Genomic DNA, 25,291 nt, shown 5'->3' with positions numbered 1-25,291 from the left:
TTACTGATGTTTCTAAAGGCTTGAGGTTACTTTATTTCAATTTGTTTTAGTATTCACCAAACAGTAAATGGGCCGTGATTATGAAATTGGAAAGTTTGGTAAAAATTGATTGCAAATTTGATTTTTTTTTCCAAAACAAGTTTTGTTCCACTATATGCTTATTTAAAATTGGTTATTTTTTCTATTTTACATATAGTTATGCATTCAATTTTTAGCTACATATTTTGGATACAAGTTCAAACAATCAGTGAAAATTTTGCTGAAAATAATACAATTGTACAATTTTATAAATATTTTTGGATTTAGCTCCTTTTGGAATTAGATATCAAGAAGTCACTGCCCTTAGAAAAGATGACAAAATATCTTTTTTTTCTTTTTGTAATTTTCATTGGACAAACAGAAAATATGTGAAATGTACTCTGTTAGACACATGTATGTGCTTCGTGTTCAATTTCCAATGTCAAACATGGTTTTTAAAGCCATTGATTAAACCCAAGATTTGTGCAGATTTCCTGTTTAAATTACACTTGATTTACCATGTATTAAAAACTGTCCAATACTAATGCATGCTTTTGTTTCAGTGCGCCAATTTAAAGCCTGTTGCCATGGTTAAGTACGTTATTTTATTTACGAGTCCCCTGCGTGAAGAGTGGACTCATTAGTTCAAAAGCGCACATCAGCATTGCACATTTTCTAATGTACGCGGTTAATAAGCATAATTTATACAGGAAATCTGAATATACCATGGGTTCAACCGATGGTTTTAAAAACCACCTATGTGAATTTGAGCCAGAGTTCTTAGAATGTTGAAATGAGTCGCAGCTTTTAGAATGTTCCATGAAATACAGCAAAGACATTGATTTATTTGTCAGCTTAGTGGTTACTAATTACGATTCCATCAAAAGTTTACCAGAAAAACATCACACATGATCAAAGGCAGTTTCATATTAAAAATTGAGCCAAATTCGCCCCGCCCACAAAAATTCAGCCCGATTTGGTTTCGTATATATATCACTTGACAGTTATGACGTCAGGGAAGGAAGCTGCTGAGTGTTGCTGATGTTTGGAGCGTGAAGTGCCTATTGTGGTCGCATGTGTGGATTCAAAGTAAATAAATTGAATTGCTGGAATAATATTCAGAACCTGAATCTTTAGTCTGAAGAATCTGACGCAGCTGATGACTATGTTGCAGCCATGATCAAAACCTCATAAAAATCTGTTAAGGATGAGCTCGGTTGAAACAGCAACTACACGAGGAACGTGTACAATAACTAGGGGTCTGGATGCACAGCTGGGAAAACCTTCCTTGATGACATCACAATGATTGACAGGTCAAGTCTTTCAAAAATTTTTGTGGGCGTTCCTGTTGAAGTTCATTTCCATGGAATAACTCAACACCGGTTCAGTGTCGAGTTAAAACTGCCTAATAATAGATATGTATCTAGAATAAGATGGAATTGGTGTCATAGAACCTTTAAAATGAGTCAAATAGATTTTTGAATGTTGAAAAATTTCTACCAGGTGGGTGTTTGATAAAGCTGTAAGTTACAAGCAACTTTATGAAGGACTGTTGATCCTTTTCAAGAAACTAGATCAACAATAAAACTTTGCAGTGCATCATTTACCACAAGAAATGATCACCAGTCATTTGTAAAGTCACTCATAGCTTACAAACAGCTTTATAAAACACCCACCTGAGGAGCATTTCATGAAAGGATTTGATCCGACAAGTCCTGTTTTATCCGACAGCTACCATAGTAACGGCACTTCTCGGCCAATCAGAATCGGGGAAAGTTGTCAGATCTGACAACTTGTCGGAGAAAAATATTGATGAAATGCTCCCCCGATACTGTAAATGGGTTTGTAAGAGGGTCATGTGAAAGATGAACTCAAGATATCAAGCAAGTCGCAATACATAGTAGTACATGTATTTACAAATCATTTATTTATCACCAAAATATCTTTTGAAACGATGATCATAAGTCTAGGACAGTTTTCACATGTAAAATCACATTCAGGGCGGCAATTCATGAAGCAAGCTTTCACTGACTACTAAGCTACTGAGAATCCTTGCCTCTGATTGGCCCAATGCAAATTAGTCAGTGAAAATAATTGTTTGCTTCATGAAAGTGCTCCCTAGGTCTTGAGAAGTCAAAACAATGCAGGGATCACAGGAAAGCAACTGCAATGCAATTATCCATAACATTAGCATTTTCTTATATACATATAACATTGCAACTTCATATCACATTCCAGAAATTATTTATCATAGATACATAACGGAACACAAGTCAACATGTGGGTGATTTATACCATGTTTACATGTGATCGGCTTTTGGTTCAGAACCAAAAGCCGATGCAGAATCGGCTTTTGGTTTATCTTGCACCGCGTTTACACGCTGTTACAGCTCGCGTTGCAGAATCGGCTCTCGTGTCAAAGACCTACGCACACCAACAATATACGTAATAATAAAGACAACGCTGGATCCGTGCGCTTACAATTACGTCATAATGGTAAAGTAAATGAAATGCGCGCCAATTGCCGATGCAGAATCTGCTTTCCGTTTACACGTAGTAAAATTGCCGATTCTGAACCGTGAGCCGATGCAAAAGCCGATCACATGTAAACACGATATCAATCATTTGTGAAGCGTGGAATAAAGCATAATCCCAGTCTTAATGAAAAAAAGAAAAAGGCGACGGCAAAGATACTGGAGAAAGAACAGATAAAAAGGAAAGTTATAGTCCCAATACACATTTTTTTTTTCCCCTTTGAAGGGGGCAAAAGAACTTTAATCTAGATGATTTTACTGCAGTCTGCTTACTCTGAAGATTTTCCAACATGGTTACTATTATTTTGACCCCACCCCCCCTCAAAAAAAACCCAAAATTCAGAAATGAGCTGTCAATAGACTATCAAAATAATTAGTGCCAAAATAAAAAGTTTCCTACCAGATTCCAGTGCAGGAATTCAGTGAGATGAGAAACACACACAAAAAATTATCTAGTAGTGCTATCATCACTCTTCTACTGGAAGATAACAAATACAATTATAAATGAAAAGAAATGAAGTAAGCAGAAAAGCTACATGTATAGCAGCACAGTGACTTGAAAGTGTACTCCATTTATGGTTTCCATAGTTCCACTGAGTATATTTACATACTGATATTTTCATGATACCACATACTGTATGAAATGACTGGATTTCTAAGTAACTTTAAAATGGTTACTGTACAAATCACTTGTAAAACTGAGCGATATTCACGGTTTTATTCATCTGTGTAAAAAGCACAATCAGTGCCCTGTGACGTTAAAGATACAGTCAATTGCTCAATTAATCATCACCATTTGGCAAACCGTATACAAAAATGTGCAATCAATTGTAAATGATAAATTTATCTCTGTATGTTACACCACCTGAGCTACATTCTTAACCTTCTGAATTAACCGCCAAGCACGTTCTTCATTTACCATAAAACTAGGGCCCCGTCTTACAAAGAGTTACGATTGATCCGATCAATCTCAAGTATATGGAAATCCATCAATGTCCTAATTTTTTCTTTTGGAAATTTGCTCAATGTCCTTTGGAAACAGAGAGAAGCATACTGAATTGTCAAGAAAACAGTTAATGTATGAATATATGTCATTTCTAGAAAATATTTTGAACAAACATGTATTTCACATGTTGATGATGCTGACTTTTCATAGTTAAATGAAGAATTATAACATTGATGGATCTCAATTGTTGAGATTAATTAAATCAATAACAATTCTTTGTGAATGAAGGCCCTGAATATAAAGACTGTGTATTTGTGTGTACAGTTATCTCCTATCATTTCTATCAAATGATCATTCTACGTACAGGATGTTTCAAATACATCAGATCATATCAACCTAAAATGTAGAAGAGCTGACATTCTGGATTAAAGGTCTATATTTAGATCGACTGGATCAATAATAACTTTCGAGAAACAAGGCCCTAAACATTAAGTCCACTTACCTAGAGGAAACATGATCTCCTGTGCAAAATACTTTAATTGAATAATGATAAAATTCTGTATCTATAAAGTGCTTAATACATCAAGACAATGTCTAAAAGCACTATACAGATATAATATTACTTCAGTCATTGGATCTTTCTATATGTACAGGCTTCACTGTTTCAAATAAATCAAAACATATTAACCTTCAGGGTGCTACATAACTTTTTAGAAGCGCTTGCCCAGTCGGGCAAGTAAACTTTTAAATAGTTGGAATATACTTGCCCAAAAATCTATTTCACTTGCCCGAAAAAATCCTTGAAAAAAAAAGTTTTACCTCTTCAAAAAAAAGTTTTGCAGTTTTATAAACCATTGACCTTTTTCTTTCTTTTGACATCAACTGATCTACCTTGTTACTGCATTTCTTTTTCCAAAGTGATTTTATCTTGCCTGCCATGACCAAAATTAGGGTCAATATCAATATCATATCGACCCTAATTTTGGTCATTCTAATGTGAGAATTTTGCTTTCTACTGGGTGAATTTTGCTTGCCCCATTCTAGAAAGTAGTTTTGGGTTTTTACTTCAAAACACTTGCCCGACTCTTAACTCTTACTTGCCCCTGGCAATCAGTCAAGTGCTTATGTAGCACCCTGACCTTGAAGATATGGTAAAGTTGAAGAACTGATATTCTGGAGTAGTGGTCTATCTTACAAAGTCCATTCTGAAGCATAGGCCAGGAGCAGAGCTCCATCTTATGAAGTCCACATTATTGTCCATCAAGTTTGAAATCTTCCATGGTTGCAATGCTCCATCTGATCGCCTCTCAGAGCACATAATCTAATTCATATCGTAGGTATTGGTTCTTCTCATCGTTAGGAACCCTGGGGAAGCCAGCAACCAGCGAGTCCTGTGCACCGATGTACAGCGTGTTGTATATTCTCCAGTATGTGTCTCGGACCTTACGGGCTGGGTGGAACAATCCCTGAGGGAAAGACAAAAAAACAGAACAGATGGAATTTTAAAGTTCATGTTGTTGCAAACTTACATACTTGGGTTATACCAGACCTGCCAACCAGTACGTTTTATGCATATTTAATACGTTTTTGCAACCAAAATACGACAGTACGTTTTTTTCTTTAAAAATATGTTGGTTTTTTTTTTTTTTTTTTTTTTACAAAATTGTAATTTATTGAGAAAAATCATATTTATATGCCTATTTTTCATAAAACGTACACAAATATGGTTATTGTCACTTTGGTATTGTCACTTGGTATTTTTTCAATCATTTTTTTAAAACCAGGGTGAGATATACACATGTTTCAATGTTTTATTTCCATCTGCAAGAGCAGTGTGCGTTTTAGCATGCATCTTGAGTGCTGCGATGGGCGAGTGCACCAAGCATTTTATTATGAAATACACTTTTTTGGGGAAAAATACATTTTTTTGTATCACAAAATACAGTTTTTCATTCATAGAGGTTGGCAGGTCTGTTATACTATCAAACAAATCAACTTTGTGGTATAGTAGACCTCAACCTTTCCCCATTTTAATTCATTCATTATGTTTGTATTTTCATGATCCACTTCTATTTCTTTATTTCATTATTTATTGTAATTACTTTGTATTGTATTACATGTCAGGGCCAATATTATACAAGCTTCAGCTTCTTTTTTTGGTCCAAACCATTTTGATATATATTATAGTTTTGTGATCGATATATATTTTATATTGGTTGAATAAAATGAATTGAATTGAACTAAAGAGCTATAATATTTAAAATGATCAACTATAATACATACATATTGTGTAAGAATGGTCTGGCTCTCAGCAGCCCCCCTCCCCCCTTCACCAATAAAAGCAAAATAAATATAAAAAGAATAGAAAAGTTTAAGTCTTTTGTTACTCTGATATAAATCTTCATATCTTGACAGAAGGTAGATTACTATTTCATAAGCACAAATTACTATTTGGCTTATAACAAGGACCCATATATTATTAACCCTGAAAGACCAAGTAATTTCAGAGGAGTATGATGACCCCCCCCCCCCCATAATCTCTCCAACACTTCTTTCAGGGTTTAAGTATGGGAAGCCAAAGGTATCAATTTTTTTTTATTAAGTTGTATGTTTCTTATGTTTACCGTGCTCTTTCCTGATTCATCGATGGTGAAGACAATAATCTTTTTTTCCCTAGACAATTATAAATGATTTGAGAGTCAAATGAGATGAAATATTATATCTTTAATGTTAGTGATTTATGTCACAATTGGCTGTACATACTTAAATCACAACTTTAAACCTGAGTTTAAGTTAAACCCGACTTCAGAATACGGGCCATAGTGTTGGCTTTGAGCTTGGCACAAAGAACCACATGTTCTTACCTGTAATGCATACTGTAACATCTTGATAGACCCCACGCCGACCCTTAGACCTTCAATGGCCTCCATGACGGCCTGGATGACATGGGGAGACGTCTCAAAGATGTTTGGCCACACAAAGTTAAGGAGATGTATGAGGGCGTCCTCACAGCCGAACCCAAAGACTCCAAGCGACATGTGCTTGATGGCTGCACAGGCAGTCTGTCGATGGACAAGATCCCTGAGGTAAACAAAAAACAATTGAACAAACAGATGTCAGTTTCACGGTATAGAGTGCATCATGAGTAAATTGGCTTTTGATAGAAATTAAAAGTCTAATTCAAGAAGTTCCAGAGAGCAATAATATAAAGAGAAAGTTCTATACTAATCCTGTACGAATCAAGCATCAGGGATTTGAATTCTTGCATATTCTAGTAACAGATAGACTGGCCCTTTGTGTTGTTTATGGTCTCTTCTTACCAGCTTGCTTTTCTTAACTTCACTTTGTATGTTTTTCATACTTATGTTTGTATCTTTGTTATAGGGCCTCCAAGGACTACAGTATGCAAATTACTCATCTAGCCGCGCTATTAAAACAAGACTTACAGATAAACAAGTGGAACGCCTCTGGCAGTCTCACCTGCATTATGCAATGTGATATAGCAGCAGTGCTTCCCTTGAAAATAGCTATTGAATATTATTCACAGAAGAAAACACTAATATTATAATAAAAAATTATGTCCATTGACTCAAAATGACCTTTGCCCATGATCATGTGACCTAAGACATGTGCAAAACAATTATTCATACTTTCCTTATGACAATATTTCATGAGCTAGATCCATAAACTTCCTTAGTTATGATGCCAATTTAACACATACTTCCAAGGCCAGAGTTCATTGACCTTTAAATGACCTTTGATCTTGGCCATGTTCCTGAAATGCACGCAGGGTATTCATGGATACATTGCTGCTCTTATGTCCAAGTTTCATGAACTAGATCCATAGACTTTTAAAGTTATGATGACAATGCCACAAATACCCCCAACAGTACCAAAGTTTGTTGACCCTAAATGACGTTTGACCTTGGTCATGTGACTTGAAACTCCACAGGATGTTCAAGGATACTTGATTGCTCTTATGTCCATGTTTCATGAACTAGATCCATAAAACTTCAAAGTTATGATGAGAATACTTCAAATAACCCCATCATGGCCAAAGTTTGTTAATCCTAAGTGACCTTTGACCTTGGTCATGTGACATGAAACTGGCACATGATATTCAGGGATACATACAACTTTCAATTATATTTCTATTTTATATGTCATAATGTGGATGTGGACAGGTATGAGGCAAAAATCACTGAAAGAATGACTGTTGCAAAATGAGGTATGACTGAAATCACATAAACCCATCCATTCTTGCTCACCTGTCCATTAGAGCATCTTCTAGCAGCGGTGTAACAGCGTAGATGTAATCCTTGCCCATCTCACCGATGTACTCAAAGAGGAAAGAGAGTGACTTGAGAACACCATTCTGTACGTTGAGTTCCGGTACCCTGTACTCGTTCATCAGGGCGGGGAGGACGGTGAAGGGGGAACAGGTCTCGGCTACGATGGCAATGGCTACGGTGGTACATACACGGTTCTGACGCTCCTGCACCTTGAGGTTGTTCAGAAGTGTGGCTAATACGTCGTGAGGTCTGGGAGGGCAAAAGAAAGATTAGATATATATTAACCTGCTCTGGTAACGAAGATCACATGGCAAAAGGTGAAAAGGGATACCGCCTTATGAACATTAACGCTAAATGAAAGTAGTTGCAGTAAACACTGATTTCAAGAGATAGTGTGTAAAACCAAGCTTAATTGTCACTTTATCGAGGATCTAGATCTGGTACAGTTACATAAACTGAACTTTGTGAAATCTTGAAATCTATGCTGAAAAATGTTTACACTGAAGATCACCAACACAGATAAGCGCACGTGGGACAGTGTATTATTATTGCTTTGAATGTCGGCCTGACGCTTGACCCGAATCCTGTGCTTATTTGTTAATTTCTCAGCAATTGCACAATTTCTTCCAGAATCCTTTCGCACATACTTTTTTATTTATACAGACACCTTGGTGGTCATTTCACTGGATTCTGTACGACTCATTTTGAAATTGATACCACAAGTGGAATTTATCTTTAAGACTGAACAATTTACAAGTTAAAACATACAACACAGAATAAACATTCGTGCGAGAGTGACTATGACTAACTCTGAGAGGAGCAAATGTCGCAGGAGCAAATCATGTTACCTACTATTTCAAGCCATTACAAGATGTCTATCATTAACAAAAAAGACAAACACATAGGATAGGTGTGTACATATGAGATAGGGCTTTTATCTTTGATGATTTGCTTATCTTGAGAACTAAGCAAAAATCAGGTAGCAGCATTCCGTATCATCATAATAGCATTATTATAGCATCATACCGATTTCCTTGCTGCTTTCAGAAAAAGCATACCTAATAATGACAATAATAGTGCCGAGGGTCGCCATTAAGCTGTTATAACAGTTATCCCAAGAAGCCCTGCATAAGTTAGTGTTATTATTACACCTCTATGTCAACGGGATGGTAAATGGAAACCTACTCACCCGATGGCCTTGGCGATGTACCCAAAGGTATTGACAGTAGCTCTCCTGATGGACTTCTTATGAGCTTTAAGAAGATCTAGAAGCTCGAAACAGATCCTCATCCATTCCCTGGCTGAGACATACTCCGCTCCACGGTCAGCGATGCGTCCTACCAAGTCTATGCAGTTCTCTTGTACTTTCTCATGCCTACAAACAAGAAAGACAGATGATGATAGAATTTATACAAGGGAATTACTTCATAAGTCAAAAAGGACTTGTGGTAGGCATGGAAGAGAAAACTCTAGTCAGGATTGTTCACTAGGACAGTTTCCTTTTACAATCAATATTGAACAACTATACAAAGTGAAATCATCTGGAGGGTTGCGTAATTCACTAGGGCTAAAACAACACCGATTGGAGCAAATTCACTCTAAGGCTCAATATCATTCCTAGAGTAAACATGCTTACAGGAATTTTAGGGAATTGAATGAAAAACACCAAACTGAAATACTTTAAAGGGGAAGTTCACCCTGACAAAAAGTTTATTGTAAAAATAGCAGAAAAATTAATAAAAAATATTGCCGAAGGTTTGAGAAAAATTCATCAAATAATTAAAAAGTTATTAGAATTTCAATTATTTGATTTGTGACGTCATATGCGAGCAGCATTCATACATAGCGAATGGTAAAAAATCAAAGAAATGTCATTTTCTCAGAAAATGGAAAATGGTTTTCACTGTACCTTTTGTATATCAATAGACAAATCATTTCACACCCGATCATGAATAGAACACAAAATTAAGTAATCAGGAACCATACAAACTTTGAAATTCATGCATTTTATATTACATAACACATGGGGCAGCTGCTCGTTTATGACGTCACAGATCCAAAACTTTGAACTCTAACAACTTTCTTACTTTTTAACGGATTTTCCTCAAACCTTCACCAATATTTTTTACTAATTTTTCTGCTATTTTTACAACAAAGTTTTCTTCAGGGTGAACTTCCCCTTTAAACCAACTTAAATACTTAAATAGACCAACTCGCCCTAATCTCCATTCATCTAAAGACCCATATTTGCTTGCCATACCCTAAACTCGTAAAAAACAGGTGATCGCACATTTAGTGTTACTGCTTCTAAAGAATGGAACAACATACCCCCTTTCATTAAATCATCAAACTCTTCAGACCAATTCAAGAAACTTCTAAAAACATACCTCTTTTCCGATTAATTTCTTTTCAATGTATTTTTATTGAAATTATTATGTACTCTTTTTTTTAAACTCGTTTGTAACCGCCGAGATATAGATAACTATGGAGAGCGTACTAAATGCTAGTTATTATTATTATTATTAAACGAGTATTTACAAACTGTCTGATAATAATTTAAAATAATGTGATTAAAACTTGGGCAGAGTGACTCAAATGATAGTATTTTTATGGAGTGGTGGGAACGAGTCTTATGTATTTTCATCTATGCTCTGACATGATGTATCACAGCCTTAAAAACAGTTAAGTGGAACAATAAGCTGGGACAATTACCAAACCCAGATATTGCTTTTAAGAATGAGAATTCTCCCAGTCAATGAATCACCCAGCCCCCTTCCCCCCCCCCACAATAAAGGAATAAAAGTCAACAGTAACAAATTATAAGTTGACGATGCACTCCATGATTACTCACCTGTTTTTGAGAATAGGCGTAATACGAGGCAGGAGATCCTTGATGGGTGGGGTCATCTTATGCATACCAATGACATTGACAATGCCTTTAAGAGCCCCTAGAATGCTGCCCAGTACCTCTGGGTATTCTTCTCCAAGATATTCATACAGCACAACACCCAAGTGACCCATTAGTTTCTCCTGTTTGAAACAAAATGAAGTAACGATTAAAAGGGGGTCTTTTTTAATGACACTACATATGTTTTGCAGAAATGAAGAGCTATTTCTAATAGTTGAACGCCATGTAAGGATAAATAAAATATTGTGGTTTACAAAAAAAAAAAGGTCCTACAGCAATGAATCTAGTCTTCATAATCTGCTTATCGTTTTATAATAAAAAATCACTTTATGAGCATAAAATAGAATTTGAAGATATCTCTTAACCTCCTTGTTTTTTATCATAGTTACACTTATATTTGCATATCCTGAAAGAGAAATACAATAATAATACATGTGCTCAAGGCACATAAAATAATTAAGAATTAAAAAGGAAAGGTTTTAAGAATATTTTTGAAAGACTCCACAGAGATGCAATTTTATAAGTTTATTCCATAGTATGGGACATGCATGAGCACAGGATCTCTCCCTTAAAGTGTTTGAAAGTCTCTGAACCGCAAGTGAACAAGATGTAGAAGAGTGTAGAGACCAGGTGGGTGTTTCATAAAGCTGTTCGTAAGTTAAGAGCGACTTTAAGAACGACTGGTGATCCTTTCTTGTGGTAAATGGTATATTTATTGGCGATGGTTTAGCGCGTAAGAAAGGTTCACCAGTCGTTCTTAAAGTCGCTCTTATCTTACGAACAGCTTTATGAAACGGCCACCTGGTTGGTATGTAATAATTGAATTTTTTTTTTTAATTACAGAAACATTACCTCCTGACATGTTCTCATGACGATAGCAATCCTTGAGATAAGATCAGCAGCTTGCTGTCTGACCTTGGCTGCTTTGTTATTAAGACGCCATAGGATAGTACCACAGATCTGAGGCAGGTACGCCTTCACTCGCTTACCAAGGGCATTCACTATGGTACCAAAACCATTCAGCATTACTGAGTCCTGTAGATGAGAAAAAAAAGTGATATTTCTAATTAGTGCAATGGTACATGAATGACAGTTAGTTGATAATATTGTATGGAAACAAGAGTTTTGCGAACTGGTTGTGTGTATTTGGGATGCAAGGGGCATGGATGAACGGGAGATGAATGCGTGGTTTGTAAGATATTACAACAGTTTTAATCTAATGTAACTTGTACCTCCGGATTTTCGGGGAGAAACACTGGGAAAATGGAGAATGTGGATAACAGAGAAAAGAAGAAAAAGAGCAGAAAGAGAAGGGGGAGGAAGAAAGAGGAGAAAGGGAGGACGAAGGAAGAGGAAGTATGAGATAAGAAGGAGGAAAGAGGGCAGAGGAAGGAAGGGATAGAAAGGAGGAATGGTAGGAGTAGGACGGTGGAAAAAAGGATGAGGAAGGAAGGAGCAAGGAAAGAACAGAAGGAAGAAACAGAAAGGGGGACTGGGGAAAGAAAAAGGAAAGAGGAGTATGAAGAGAACCAGGAGAAGAATGAGGAAAAAAAAAGAGACAGGTATGTATTTCACTATACATCTGGTCGAGTGCTACCCAGTTCTTGACTCACCTCTGTAGTCTGTTCCTGGAAGGCATAGAGGATACCATCAATCAGCTGTTCTTCTAACCTTGAATCAATGTCTGATGCACCAAGGTTATCCATCACCTTCTCAATGGTCTCCATCACCATCTTCCTGTACTGTTCAGCTTCGTCCTTGAGGTCGTCGACCACCCTCACGATGATCTCGGATGCTCCGACCTTGTTAGCGATCTCCACGGTGGTGTCTACGAGCTAAGAGAAAATGAACAACAGTGAAATATTGGGACATCCTTGCATAAATTATCATAATCATTCATTAGAAAAAAAGTTACACAGGGGCTTGGGCAATTTCATCCCTAAAATGCTCAAAAGAGCCCTGGAAACAAAAAAAAACCCCAAACTTCCCTATTCACCTCAATGTTCGTGGAGCGTTTTGGCCCAGTGGATTAGTCTTCTGACTCTGAAAACAGAGGGTCGTGGGTTCGAATCCCAGCCATGGCGTGATTTCCTTCAGCAAGAAATTCATCCACCCTGTGCTGCACTCAACCCAGGTGAGGTGAATGGGTACCCGGTAGGAAGAAATTCCTTGAAAGCTTTGAGCGCCTAGGCAGCCCAGCTAAAGCCGGGGTAATAATAATAGCAGGGCCCATTGGGAGAACAGTTTTCAGAACTGAAGTGGCTTCCCTGGGTAAATATACCTATATTATCATTATTATATTATTATGTTCAAGCTTATGTAATGTTGCAGATTTATGCAATCGGTTGTGAAAAGTAGCCCCTGAAATCAAACGATTGATTTTTGCCTTAATATTTTTTGTCTGTGTTTCCTAGGGGAGGGGATGGGGGTATTTTCAGTACTTAGGTTGTATACCACTATACCATAAATTGATCGTAAATTGAAGTAAATTCTTGTGAGACTGAAAATTTCAAGTGATTAAGGAGATGAACAAGCTCAAGAAAATATAATAACACAATCACATTGCTATTGTATGATGTGCTTATCTCCACTCAGTGCAGAAGAGTCACTAATTTTTCACCCCTCAGGTCTGCATTGGGTACAGATTTTGATGTTGATAAACTTGATATGGTATTGCTACAGTCAGAAAAGCAGTGCATATGTTATGATTATGCTACATGTATGTAAGCAGACCAAAACTTAGGAAAAATAGGGATGGACCTAAATACAGATTAGTATTCAATATGTCTGTTCTGTTTGTGGTAACTACCGTAGGAACTCGGCAGGACAGCATTTTGCTGGTAAATGCCAAGCTGGTATATAACCAATTACCTTGGAAACATTTTACGTCTAGGTTAATCAGTCATAGTGGCTGACGTATTAGACAACAGATATCACTCTTGGGCCTTTTTATCAAAGTGGAGACAATGGCAGAGTTTGGATTCGAACACACAACCTTGCGATTATGAGTCCAATGCTCTAACAACTGGACCACACGACCTTTGTCATGTGGTCCAGTATTCAAAGAATGTTTGAGATTAAATTACCTGTCTGTAGTTACGCCTGTCAAGGGCCATCCTGTGTTGCCAGAAATGCTTGAAGAATGATGGCAGAACTTCATCTCTAATGTAGTCCTCTTCTACACCATCAGTGGCACAACATTGTTTCACAACCTTTACAGGGATTACAAAAATAATGATACTAGAATAATTTTGATGGTACAACAATCAGTTCCTGCAGCTTTGGACATTTCATTTTCAAATCTATGTTTAAAATGTGTGTTTAGTCACATAAATGGAGCACATTGTTTCGCCACGGCTTCCACAGGGTCTCAAAAATGCAAATTCTGCAATTTCCTTACGAGCAACCTGAAGTCCTAGTTGTTTCACATGCATTTGAATGGCAATTCCCGATCTCTTGCTCTCTTTCTGTTGACGTAAAAAGGAACGTCATTTTCCCACTGGAGAGTGAATTAAAGTATCAAGAATAGGAATATTGTATCAAAAGAAAGGCATGGAATGTGGAAAATCTTGAATGTTTTCCTCAAAGCCAGAATGATTTGGAAATCAGGTAATTATCTCATTGACAATAAATAAAAGATTTTGTGTGTTTCATAATACATGCACGCAAGATGCACCATTATCTTGGCTCATTCTCCTTAATGTTGAAAGATGTTGGTCTACCACAATGTATCCAATAATCTGTGTTAATCAATGTTTCTCTTCCAATTAAAAGAGATTACAAACCTAACTTTCATGAAACACTCAGCAGTATAAAAACCTATACATGTATTTACCTTCAAGACAATCTTCTTCATTTCTTCATCAGGGGACTGGAATTCACGGATGAGGATCAACATGACTTCCTTGGTATAATAGTTAGCATACTCAGGGTCCATCAAAGGGATCAGGTATCCAATGGCTTTCAGGAAAGCAGCAAGACCCTGGAAAGAAGATTGATATTACGATCATTTATAATGGCAGTAGCAACTAGTGTATTCAATCTAATAATATAAGCTAGGAATGAAATAATAGATATAGTCAACATCTATCTGAATTGTTGTAGTTGATCACTGTTGAATACAATTGTTTTGAGGTTTTTTACAGGAAATCACAGAGGTCGCTTCTACATCTGGCAAAAATTGTAAATTACCACTTTTTTCAGATATAAGAATATTTAATGTGAGGGTCAATTCTGTTGGAAATGCACTTTGCATCAATGAGATACTATATCAAAAACACAAGATGGAGTCACTTAACTTCATATTCTGTATGAGTTATATTTACATGTAATTCTGAGTAAAACAACAATATCATTGTGTGCTTCAAGTAATTACTGCTGCCAAGATAAATTCGGGGTAATAATATCCTAGTACTTTGGAAGCGCATAGAGGCATTATATTCGTAATGTGATATGCACTATAAAAGAGCTGTTTATCATCATCCTCATCCTCCTCATCATCATCATCATCACCACCATCACCATCATTTCCACCACCACCATCATCATCATCATCATCATCATCACCATCAGCATCAGCATCATCATCAGCATCAACATCATCATCATCATCTTCATCATCATCATTGAAAGCAGTACTGTAATAAAAATGCCATCAGAAGCATTGTGTTGCCTATAGCATTTTTTACAGATGAATTATTGCAGCATCATCATAATCACCACCACAACCACCACCATCACATCATCATCAACACTGTCACCACCACCACCATCATCACATCATCATCATCACCACCACCACCATCACATCAACATCAACATCATCGTCATCATCACCACCACAACCACCACCAACCCAATCCCCCCCAAAAAAAACCCCTTATTCTTTGCTAACCTTTCCTCTGTGTTGTCTGATACCCTTCCAAAGAGGCTTGAGAACACTATCAAATGACTCAATACCGTATGGTGTAGCAGCTTCAGCCAGGGCAGCCAGGGCGAGGGCAGTGATGGTACGGACCTTCTGCTGTTCATCAACCAATCCTAGAGAACGGAAGAGAGATATTAAACAGTATAGAATAATCAGAATATCCAAAATCAATCTCCAACCTCTTTTTTCTACAGCTCGGGTCATTCCCCCACCCCCCCCCCTCAAAAAAAAATCAATTATCCCCTAGCGGCTCAATAAATTGATCAATGAAGTTGAGATTGTCTACCTTTCATTTTCCATTCACAAAGTAACCTACATATAGAAATTTGGGTTGAATAGGAGTGTTACCAGTTACATTAGAGAGTACTGAAGCAATGATATCACAAACAATTTTTTTTAGGGGGGATACCAAGTTTAAGGAGCATAAAGAGTTCATCCGGCCTCAAGATTTGGCCAAATGGATTCCTATTTAGCCACCATGAAATAAGTGTAGACTGGACTGGTTTCTTACAGCTGGGCCACCATGGACTGATTCACGCAGAATTTTTATATCATGTCTTCTCAAAATAAACCCATGAATTCATTCTCATTACATAGTTCCCCACAACTCCATTACCATCTTTCAACAAAGAACTAAAAATTTTCTTGAGACAATTTACAACATACTATTGGTTTACATACGTATTTAAGTCATATTGAAAAATGTTGACAACACTACAATATAGATGATTACCATGTTCAATGATTTCTACCAAGTTCCTAAGATGAGGTAGGATAGCACAACCCATGAGGATAGCGATCTGCTGGACGATCTTGATACCAGTATGACGAGCCTGCCAGGACTTCTTACTGCGGCACACAGCCTTCAGGAAGGGCAACAGGGAAGGGATACCCAAAGCCGAGGCTACCACCGCAAAGGCACGAGCTGTGGTGTTACGGACGTATTCGTCCAAGTTGTCGATATCGGGACGCATTGTGGAGATCATGGTGGCCAGACCGGCAGCCTTGGCGAGGTTGGAGATGATCTCACGACCCTCAACACGGGCGTAGTAGTCTTCGTCAATCAACAGGGGTTCAATCACAACCAGGATCTGTGAAAATAAAGAAAGAACAATATCTAAATTAAGGACAACATACCACAGACACTTTTGATAGTGCCATCTCAAGACATAAATTACTCACGAAAATCCTGGATTATTACCCAGGATGCAACAGTCTGATCTGATCATGCAGTTCTATAATATATACCTTACCACAAGGATGATAAATGACTTACCCTACTGTTTACAGCATCCATATAAATATCAGTCAAAAATACAAGATGTTTATATTATGCCTCCAAACATTCCCTTTCTTCACATAAAGATCAATAGTTCACAATTAAATTTCCACTTTTAGGAAAGGGTTTATAAATTAGGATCATCCTAATGCACATGGGCCTATGACAAGATATCCATGCATTCATTCAAAATTTTGTGAAAATATTGTTTTTCTGACAGTATGGAATCAATTATGGAATGGATCTGTTTGTAGATGACTAATTATGAAATTAAATTGCACACTTTACTTTGTTACAAGTTATAACGTAACCTGAACTGAGCATTCTGATGAAAACTTTTTGCTGTTGGCACCTGACAAATCAAAACAAAGAAATCTTACCTTGTGGACGTACGGTCTAACCAAGTCATCAAGTTTGTAGAGGATACGATCGATAACCTTGACCAAAAGATGGCGCTCTTGATCTTCCAGCGTCGGCGACATAAGAAGAGGTAGGATCTGATTGAAGAGAGGTCCAGCACCAAAGTCCCTGGCCTTGTCTGTGATCTGTCTTAGAGCAGCCTTCCTCATTGGTGGAGTACCGTTCTTGATCTTGAGCAGAAGCTTCATGATGCGACGCTCTTTGGCTTCTTCAGGGCTCAAGGTACTCTCATCAACATCATTCTGTGTGAAAAAATATATTACAAGTCATTAAGGGAGTGTTTCATGATCTTGATCACTTAGGAATTTCATCTGAACGAATCAGAAGCAAGAATTTTTTTTTAGCCAGCTTCAGGGGCGGAAATCTCTCCCAAAAGGTAGGGGGGGGACGAGGGGCTGGAAAATTTGACAAGCAAAAAAAAGGTTATAATTTAATTTAAGTTCATTTCGACAAAAATAAATTTGGCAAGCAAAAAAAAAAAAGGTTATCATCCCAAAAGTAAGGTCAACTCATCCTAAAATACATGTTTTATTTCGATTTTGAATGATATATTTCTTACCATCGTAAAAGACCACAAATAGTAGGGGGGACATTTGATATTGTGTCCCCTCTACAATTTTGAGTAGGGGGGACACGTCCCCCCTGGGATTTTCGCGCATGGCCAGCTTATGAAAATAGTGAGCGACATTCACTATTTGTTCATGAAATGTTCCAGGGTTGACACCAGTGGCTTTGCAGTGGTAGAAATTTTACTGCCTGAACACATCACCATGGGGGTTCAGGGAACATTAGAAATATAATTTACATATTATTGTCTATGTCAATAGGGGAAATCAGTGCCAGGCAGGCAGGGGTGATATTGCAATCAGAGTTGGTTGGACATTTCAAGCGATCTGATGGTAGGTTCCAATAAGTGCCTGCTACAGTAATGACAACACTGTAAGTCATCCATACTAAACAATTAGCAAGGAATTATCAAAGCTACACTGTGGTTTGGGTTTATTTCCATTTCATTCCAAATTCTGTTTCATGAAAGTTTGAAGTATGAATTCATTGTAAAAGAAAGATTATGATTATTTTCCACACACCCTAACCCAGATGATGAGAAAAAAATACAACTTTTTTTCATTGAACTATTTGCAACTTGTGGGAACTGTTTTTTTTTCAGATTTGGGTGAATCACTCCTTGCCGCTCTGTATTCCTTCCCATGCTTCGGATTGTGCATTAAAGGTCGGACTCAGATGTTAATATATAATAACAATAGGCATTTATATAGCACCATCTACGTACAAATAATCTATTCCAAGGCGCACAATTATCATCACCCTAGTTTTAGCGCTCAGTGCGTTTCAAGAAAGTAATCTAGCTGGGTACCCATTCACCTCACCTGGGTTGAGTGCAGCACAACGTAGGTTAATTTCTTGCTGAAGGAAAACACCCCATGTAAACCATCATATCTGATAAATACACATCTGTAAAACATCACACACTTACAAAGTACTTACCAGTAGTTTACCAAAGTACTGAGTATCATCTGGTTTGAGGACGGGGAGGTTGCCCGGTGGTTGGGCCAATCCAGCATCCACTAGCCCTCCGTCCTGCTGCATACTGAACCCGCTCATACCTCCCATGGGGGTGGGGGTGGCTGTCAGCTTACGGGCCGGGGTACGGATGGGTACGTAGCCGGCGGGCGGGGTCAAGACCTGGACAGAGAAGGGAGGAAATGACGATACTGTTTTGAAAAGCAAAGGTGGGTCAATGATGTGATCTGTGCATTGGTTTGAATCAACGCCTTGAATCAAAATGTGAATGGCAACAAATGCATTACTACACAAAGAAGATAACGCAGTAAAATGAAAATAGAGGACAGAGGTGAACAGCTCAGTGAAACAATTATTTGACATGGGCTTCCGATTCAAGAGGTTTAGTTGAAAATTTCATACAAATAAAGGAGTCAATATCTTAGTTTTTTGTTATGGGAGTAAGGTAGATGTAGTTGTGCACAATTTTTAGCATCATATCAAATGTTTTCTTTGCACGATCTCATCATTTTTACCATCAGAGTACAGGATAAATGCTTGATTAAATTTCTGTCAAGAATCAGAAAAAACTTTCAGTTTGTCAATAACAAACTATTCTTACAGGACCAGATGAATAATGTCATTTTGTGTAAAAAGTAATAACAGCATCGTTGTTGATTCTTGTTTCTGTTCCCATTGCTTCTGACTAACTGAAAGCAAGAGATCCAATGAAATCACTTTTGAATGGCTAATGAAACTGGAATTGCAATTCAACTTACTTTGTATCCTTCAGGGAAAAGTGTATCAAGTTCATCATCTGATAGAGGTCGGTTCCTCTCATCAATCTCTTTCTCCCAACGCCAAGCTTGCAACTGCTCCGGAGTCATGATGCGTAGAGCTGTACAATGAATAGAACAATAAATAGGATTAGAACTCATGATTGCTGCTTAGAGTCGCTTTGCGGAGTTTCATGAATCGCACGTCTTAAACAGAGAACAAGACCGCTGAAAGACCTTTGAAAGACCATGAATTTTGGTTGATCTTTCAGAGGTCTCTCAATGAACCTACAATGGTCTTTGAGGTCTTACAGAAGTCCTGACCAATCTTTCAGTGGTCTTTGTGGTCTTCATGGGCTCCAAATATTTTTGAAACGGTTCAAAACAGTCTTACAGGAAAATGGTCTTTCAGTGGTCTTTCAGCAGTCTTTCAGCAGTCTTTCAGCAGTCTTTCGATGAACTTTCAAACGTCTTCATAGTCTTTCAATGATTTTTCGGCAGTCTCTCAAGATTTTTGCGGAGATCACTGTAAGACTCATGAGAGATCATTTAAAGATCAATGAAAGACCATTGAAAGACCAGGCAAAGTCCATGGAAAGAATTCTGAAAGATCACTTGTTGCATAACAGATCTCTGAAAGACCATTGAAAGATCTCTATAGGACTAGTCTAAGACTAGTAAGACAAGACATATCCTTCAGTCTTTCAGAGTTCTTTGAGGGGTCTTTCTGAGCCATTCCACAGAGATGACAAATTTCAGTGATCTTGAAGACTGCAGTAAGATCTCACAAATTTTAAGTCTTTCAGTGGTCTTCAATGGTCTCTGTTCTGTGGAATGGGGACCTAATGCTCTTTTCTCCATGGTGTCTAACAGAAGCATACATTTGAATGTATTGTGGTAAAGATTAGAGCAATTGTGAGCTTTGGGATTCTTTTCATGTTATTCAGGAAGAACATTATAGTAATAAACTTCTAGATTGCTTCTAAGATGTCTTCACATTCAAACTAAGACACCAAAAGAGCCTGAACAACTATATGTAGTCCCATTCATGCATTTTGAGTGCTCTAATTGGTAGTAAAATCGCAATGAATTTCATTTCAATTATTTTCTTGGAAACATATGAAACACTTCTCAATCGCTTTTTTCATGAGCATTATTATATGCAGCATTATGATAAACGGCATTATGATCCCAATTTCAATAATGTTCAGGAGCATTATGAGCATAACTGTTTAATCACTAGGAGATATATCCTTTCCTGATTCAAATACATGACCTAAACATCACTTTAACCTTTACAAGAATAAATGAAAGGACCAGACCTGATGGTGTGGGTGTGTTCATGATAGCAGCCTTGGAGCCTACAGGGGTGATACCACTCTGCATCATAGGAGTAGCGGACGGTGTCTGGCTTCCAGCCGGGGTCTCATCCCATCGTGATCGACGTTTGCTGGCTGGGGTAGGAGTCTCCGACGGGGCCCCCTCACCACCACGGTCTGTGCGGGGTGTCTCGGCCCAACCGCTGCCATGGCCAGGGGTTTCTAGTGGGTGAGAGAAAAAAACATGGTTTAAAGAAATGCTTTGAAACCTACGAATCTAACAAAGAACTCCTACTATATTTTTTCATCATCTGAAAAGAAGAACATTAACAAAAAAAAATTGATTTTTTTTTAACAGAAAACATCTGTTGCACATTTCAAACATACAGATCAAACAAACTGTTATAACATTCTTTTTTTTCATACAAAGAAAAATTAATAGAAATTTTCATGACAAAGACATCTTTCATCCAACAAATTAATAGGTGTTCCAATTTTGTTCTCAAAGCAAAAGGAGTTAGTCAGTACAATGATCTTAACAAAATGAATTATCAATGCCTTCCCTATCAAAACACAAGCCCCCTAGAATAAATTCAGTTTTAAAGTTATAATGGAATAAAAATACATACTGACACTCAAAATTGTGTATACTTTATCTTATAACATTCAGTAAACACTTGGAGTGTTCATGAAACAAAGAATCAATAATTTCAACTATTATTAAAAGCTACTGTGATCCTAACATCTGATTGGCTCAGAGGATATTTGTCACTGTTTGTTCCATGAAACCCTCCCCCAATTGACTATTCAGTCATCATCATGCCTGCATTGCCGAATTTACCTCTTTCTGTGCGTGGGGTTTCATCCCATCGATTCCTCCTAGCACTGGGCGTGGCTCTACCAGGGGTGGCATGGCCAGGTGTAACATGTCCGGGTGTAGCGTGTCCAGGTGTGACATGACCAGGGGTGACATGACCGGGCGTGGCCTCCCAGATACGGGTACTAGCACTGGGTGTGGCACCCGGTGTAGCAGCACCAGGGGTTTCCCCTCCCTTATGTCTGCCTGGCGTCTCGTCCCAGCGGCTGATGGATGGAGTTTGAGACTGCAGAGAAAAGCAATACATGGATCAATAAAATAAGTATTAGATAAATGAAATATACACCTGTATAATGCACAAGTTTTCAATCTCTAGAAATCTGAATAAGGAATATGGTGATACACGTATATCCCTGTTCCATGTGAACATGAACATGCACCTAATTCAGACCTGCCAACCACTAGGAATGAAAAATTGTATTCTGTGATTAAAAAAAGTGTATTTTCCCCAAAAAAATGTATTTCATAATAATAATGTGTGGCGCGCATGCTCATTGCAGCGGTCAAGCTGCATGCAAGCTAAAATGCACACTGCTCTTGCAGATGGAAAAAAAAACACTGAAACTTGTGTATATCTCACCCTAGTCTTAACAAAAAAACAAGTTACCTGAAATTACATTGATCTAATAACCATATTTGTTTAAGTTTTATGAAATAGAGACATATAGAAATGATTTTTCTCAATAAATCACGATTTTGTAAAAAAAAATTGTATATATATATACATGCATATATATATTTTTTTATACAAAATTATATTTTTTTAAAGAAAAAACATAGTTACATTTTGGTTGCAAAAACGTACTTAATCACCCAAAACGTACTGGCTGGCAGCTCTGCCAATGGTAGTATGGTTCAACTTATCTTTCTTAGACTGATTTCATTCTTTGCTACAACTCTCTTGCTGGATTACCTTGTTAATACTCAACTACTTGCTTCATTTTCTTGCTATTTTTTTCAATGAAGGGGTGCATTTTTTAATTCTTTGAAATTCGATATAATTACATCTATTACAATATTTCTTTGTATATTTTTAATCTTTAACTTCACTATTTTCATTATATTCACTTTTCCGAATTCCTTTATTTTTCCCCCATTTTATCTTTTCTCTTATTTCTAACTGTAAGGTTCAAGTTTTATTTTTGTTCATTTTTATTATTTTTTTTTTTTACTTGCCTTATATAGCCAGACTCATGGTTTGACCATTCAGATTAGAGGGACACTTATTAATTAACTGAGCATGCTGTAGAAACCGTTTTCAATCCAACCCAATAATAAAACACTCAAGCTTTATGCATGCATATACAGAATACATCCTTTTTCATGCACATTTTATATTTTATAGCTAAATCTAACCTATGAAGACAGGAAGGCAAATACAGCTCCCCCAGTAATAATAATAACAATAATAGGCATCTGTATAGCACCATCTCTCTAGACACAATCTATTCTGAGGTGCGTTGTTCTAATTATTACCGCGGCCTTACCTCAAGCTGCCTTTCAGCGCTCGAGCATCAAGGAATTAATCCTGCCGGGTACCCATTCACCTCACCTGGGTCCAGTGCAGCCCAGAGTGGATGAATTTCTTGCTGAAGGAAAACATGCCATGGCTAGGATTCAAACCCACGACCCTCTGTTTGAATGGCGAGAGAGAGAACCACTAGACCACGACACGCCCACAGTCATTTTATTTATCAAAATAGCCGGGTCTTATCAGCAAAGAATCCCTGTTGAGTTGACTTACCTCTGCTTGGTCCCATGTACTAGCTTTCTTTCTTGGAGTAAGACCTGGTGTTGTACTTGGAGTCTCTGCACCATCTCCACCTCCCCTTGCCATGTCCCATCTACTTCTCTTGGCTATAATAAACATACATGTAAGAAACGTATTATTACCAGTGGCTAGTACACAACAAAAATCAATACAAGACCACGCGCCAACACAGACTCCTGGGGGGTGTTTCACAAAGATTTAAGTATGACTTAGGTCGCACTTAAATGTAGACGCGTACATGATATGCAACGCGCAATCTTATTGATCAATACGCAGTAGTGCGCGTCCCCTTGGCATGATCTGACCAATGCTGTCATGCCTTTTATACTGCGCGCAACAAGACATTTAAGTGCGACTCTAAGTCATACTTAAATCTTTGTGAAACACCCCCCTGGTGGGTGTTTCATAAAGCTGTTCGTAAGTTAAGAGCGACTTTAAGAACTGGTGATCCTTTCTTGTGGTAAATGGTATATACATTGGCGATGGTTAAGCGCGTAAGAAAGGTTCACCAGTCGTTCTTAAAGTCGCTCTTATCTTACAAACAGCTTTATGAAACAGCGCCCTGGGCCCTATCTTACAAAGAGTTGAGATTGATTTGATCAATCACAACTATGGACGGCCAGCAACGTCAACATCTACTATGCATGTGTGTTCAAAATATTTTCTAGCTTTGATGTATATTCATGCATTCATTGTTTTCTTGAAAATTCACTGTGCTTCTCTGTGTTTACAAAGGACAGTGTGCACATTTCCTGTAGAAAAAATTATGACACTGATGGATTTCCATAGAGTTATGACTGATTGGATCAATCATAACTCTTTGTAAGATGGGGCCCTGGGCCATGTATCACAAACTGGGTCCCATTGCATATAAAGAGATACCATTATGGTAACTTTGCCATCCAATGGTCACTCGCATGGAATCTTTGATTACGATTGGCTGTTGTTGAGCATTACCATGGTAGTTACAGTACCATTGGATGGTAAAGATACCGATAACCATAATAGTAAATTTATGCAATGAGGCCCAAGTGCGATTGATTCACATTAAACTAAAATGGTGGTTTATCTAAAAATTCCCATCCATTTCATTCAATTGCAAGTTTAATTTGAATTTACTGCAAATCTTCATCAGACAGGGCCATAATTGATTAAAGTCACAATTACAAATACACAGGTTTAAACAGACAACAGACCACAAACTGAAGATTCTAAAGATTATATTCTTCTTGCACAAAAAAGCAAGCCAAACAACTATAAGGTATGTTCCTATAATCTCGAGACATATGAACACAGAACACTACATTCTAATTCATTTTGTTCTTGCAATAGTGTACTAGTATAGCTTAGAATAAGACGAGTCAACCAGGAAGAATGCATTACTTGTTCTCCTTTGTTATTACTCAGCATTTCTTAGCAGAATATATTCACACATTCATTTTAACCGCTAATACAAACACGTAAGTGGTGATTTTATTCTAGGTCATTTTCTGATTGTTAACACAATCAGAAATACCATTAAATTTGACTCTTCTAATTACTTAATCTCATAATTTGGATAAACATGGAGCAATAATATTATTTAGATCTAACCTGGTTTGGGTTTCTCCACTTCTTTATTGATGAAGAGTTCGCCTGCCTTGCTCTTTTCTTGAATCTGATGCTTGTAGGCCGCCTGAAGAAAAAATATGTATATCAAATGT

The 25,291-nt window shown here is 37.5% G+C and overlaps 1 protein-coding gene across 2 annotated transcripts in view; it reads right to left on the bottom strand.

Moving 5' to 3' along the window:
• Positions 1–4,791: 4,791 nt before the first annotated feature.
• Positions 4,792–25,291, bottom strand: part of LOC121425881 (splicing factor 3B subunit 1-like) — a 40,829-nt gene continuing 20,329 nt past the window's right edge. For both annotated transcript variants that reach the window (XM_041621968.1, XM_041621969.1), the window contains 18 exons: positions 25,182–25,263; positions 23,562–23,674; positions 21,782–22,043; positions 20,944–21,162; positions 19,625–19,743; positions 18,831–19,028; positions 17,285–17,566; positions 16,359–16,716; positions 15,593–15,738; positions 14,534–14,680; positions 13,785–13,910; positions 12,312–12,533; positions 11,551–11,733; positions 10,642–10,820; positions 8,980–9,165; positions 7,767–8,039; positions 6,363–6,579; positions 4,792–4,964 (listed from right to left, as the gene is read on the bottom strand). In XM_041621968.1, the coding sequence (XP_041477902.1) occupies positions 4,806–4,964; positions 6,363–6,579; positions 7,767–8,039; positions 8,980–9,165; positions 10,642–10,820; positions 11,551–11,733; positions 12,312–12,533; positions 13,785–13,910; positions 14,534–14,680; positions 15,593–15,738; positions 16,359–16,716; positions 17,285–17,566; positions 18,831–19,028; positions 19,625–19,743; positions 20,944–21,162; positions 21,782–22,043; positions 23,562–23,674; positions 25,182–25,263 (3,471 nt within the window). In that variant the 3' untranslated portion in view covers positions 4,792–4,805. The remainder of the gene's footprint in view (positions 4,965–6,362; positions 6,580–7,766; positions 8,040–8,979; positions 9,166–10,641; positions 10,821–11,550; positions 11,734–12,311; positions 12,534–13,784; positions 13,911–14,533; positions 14,681–15,592; positions 15,739–16,358; positions 16,717–17,284; positions 17,567–18,830; positions 19,029–19,624; positions 19,744–20,943; positions 21,163–21,781; positions 22,044–23,561; positions 23,675–25,181; positions 25,264–25,291) is intronic.

Source organism: Lytechinus variegatus, chromosome 13 (assembly GCF_018143015.1).
Source record: "Lytechinus variegatus isolate NC3 chromosome 13, Lvar_3.0, whole genome shotgun sequence".
NCBI lineage: Eukaryota > Metazoa > Echinodermata > Echinoidea > Temnopleuroida > Toxopneustidae > Lytechinus > Lytechinus variegatus.
The sequence above is the reverse complement of the archived record's forward strand: the minus strand, read 5'-3'. Positions and strand labels throughout refer to the sequence as shown.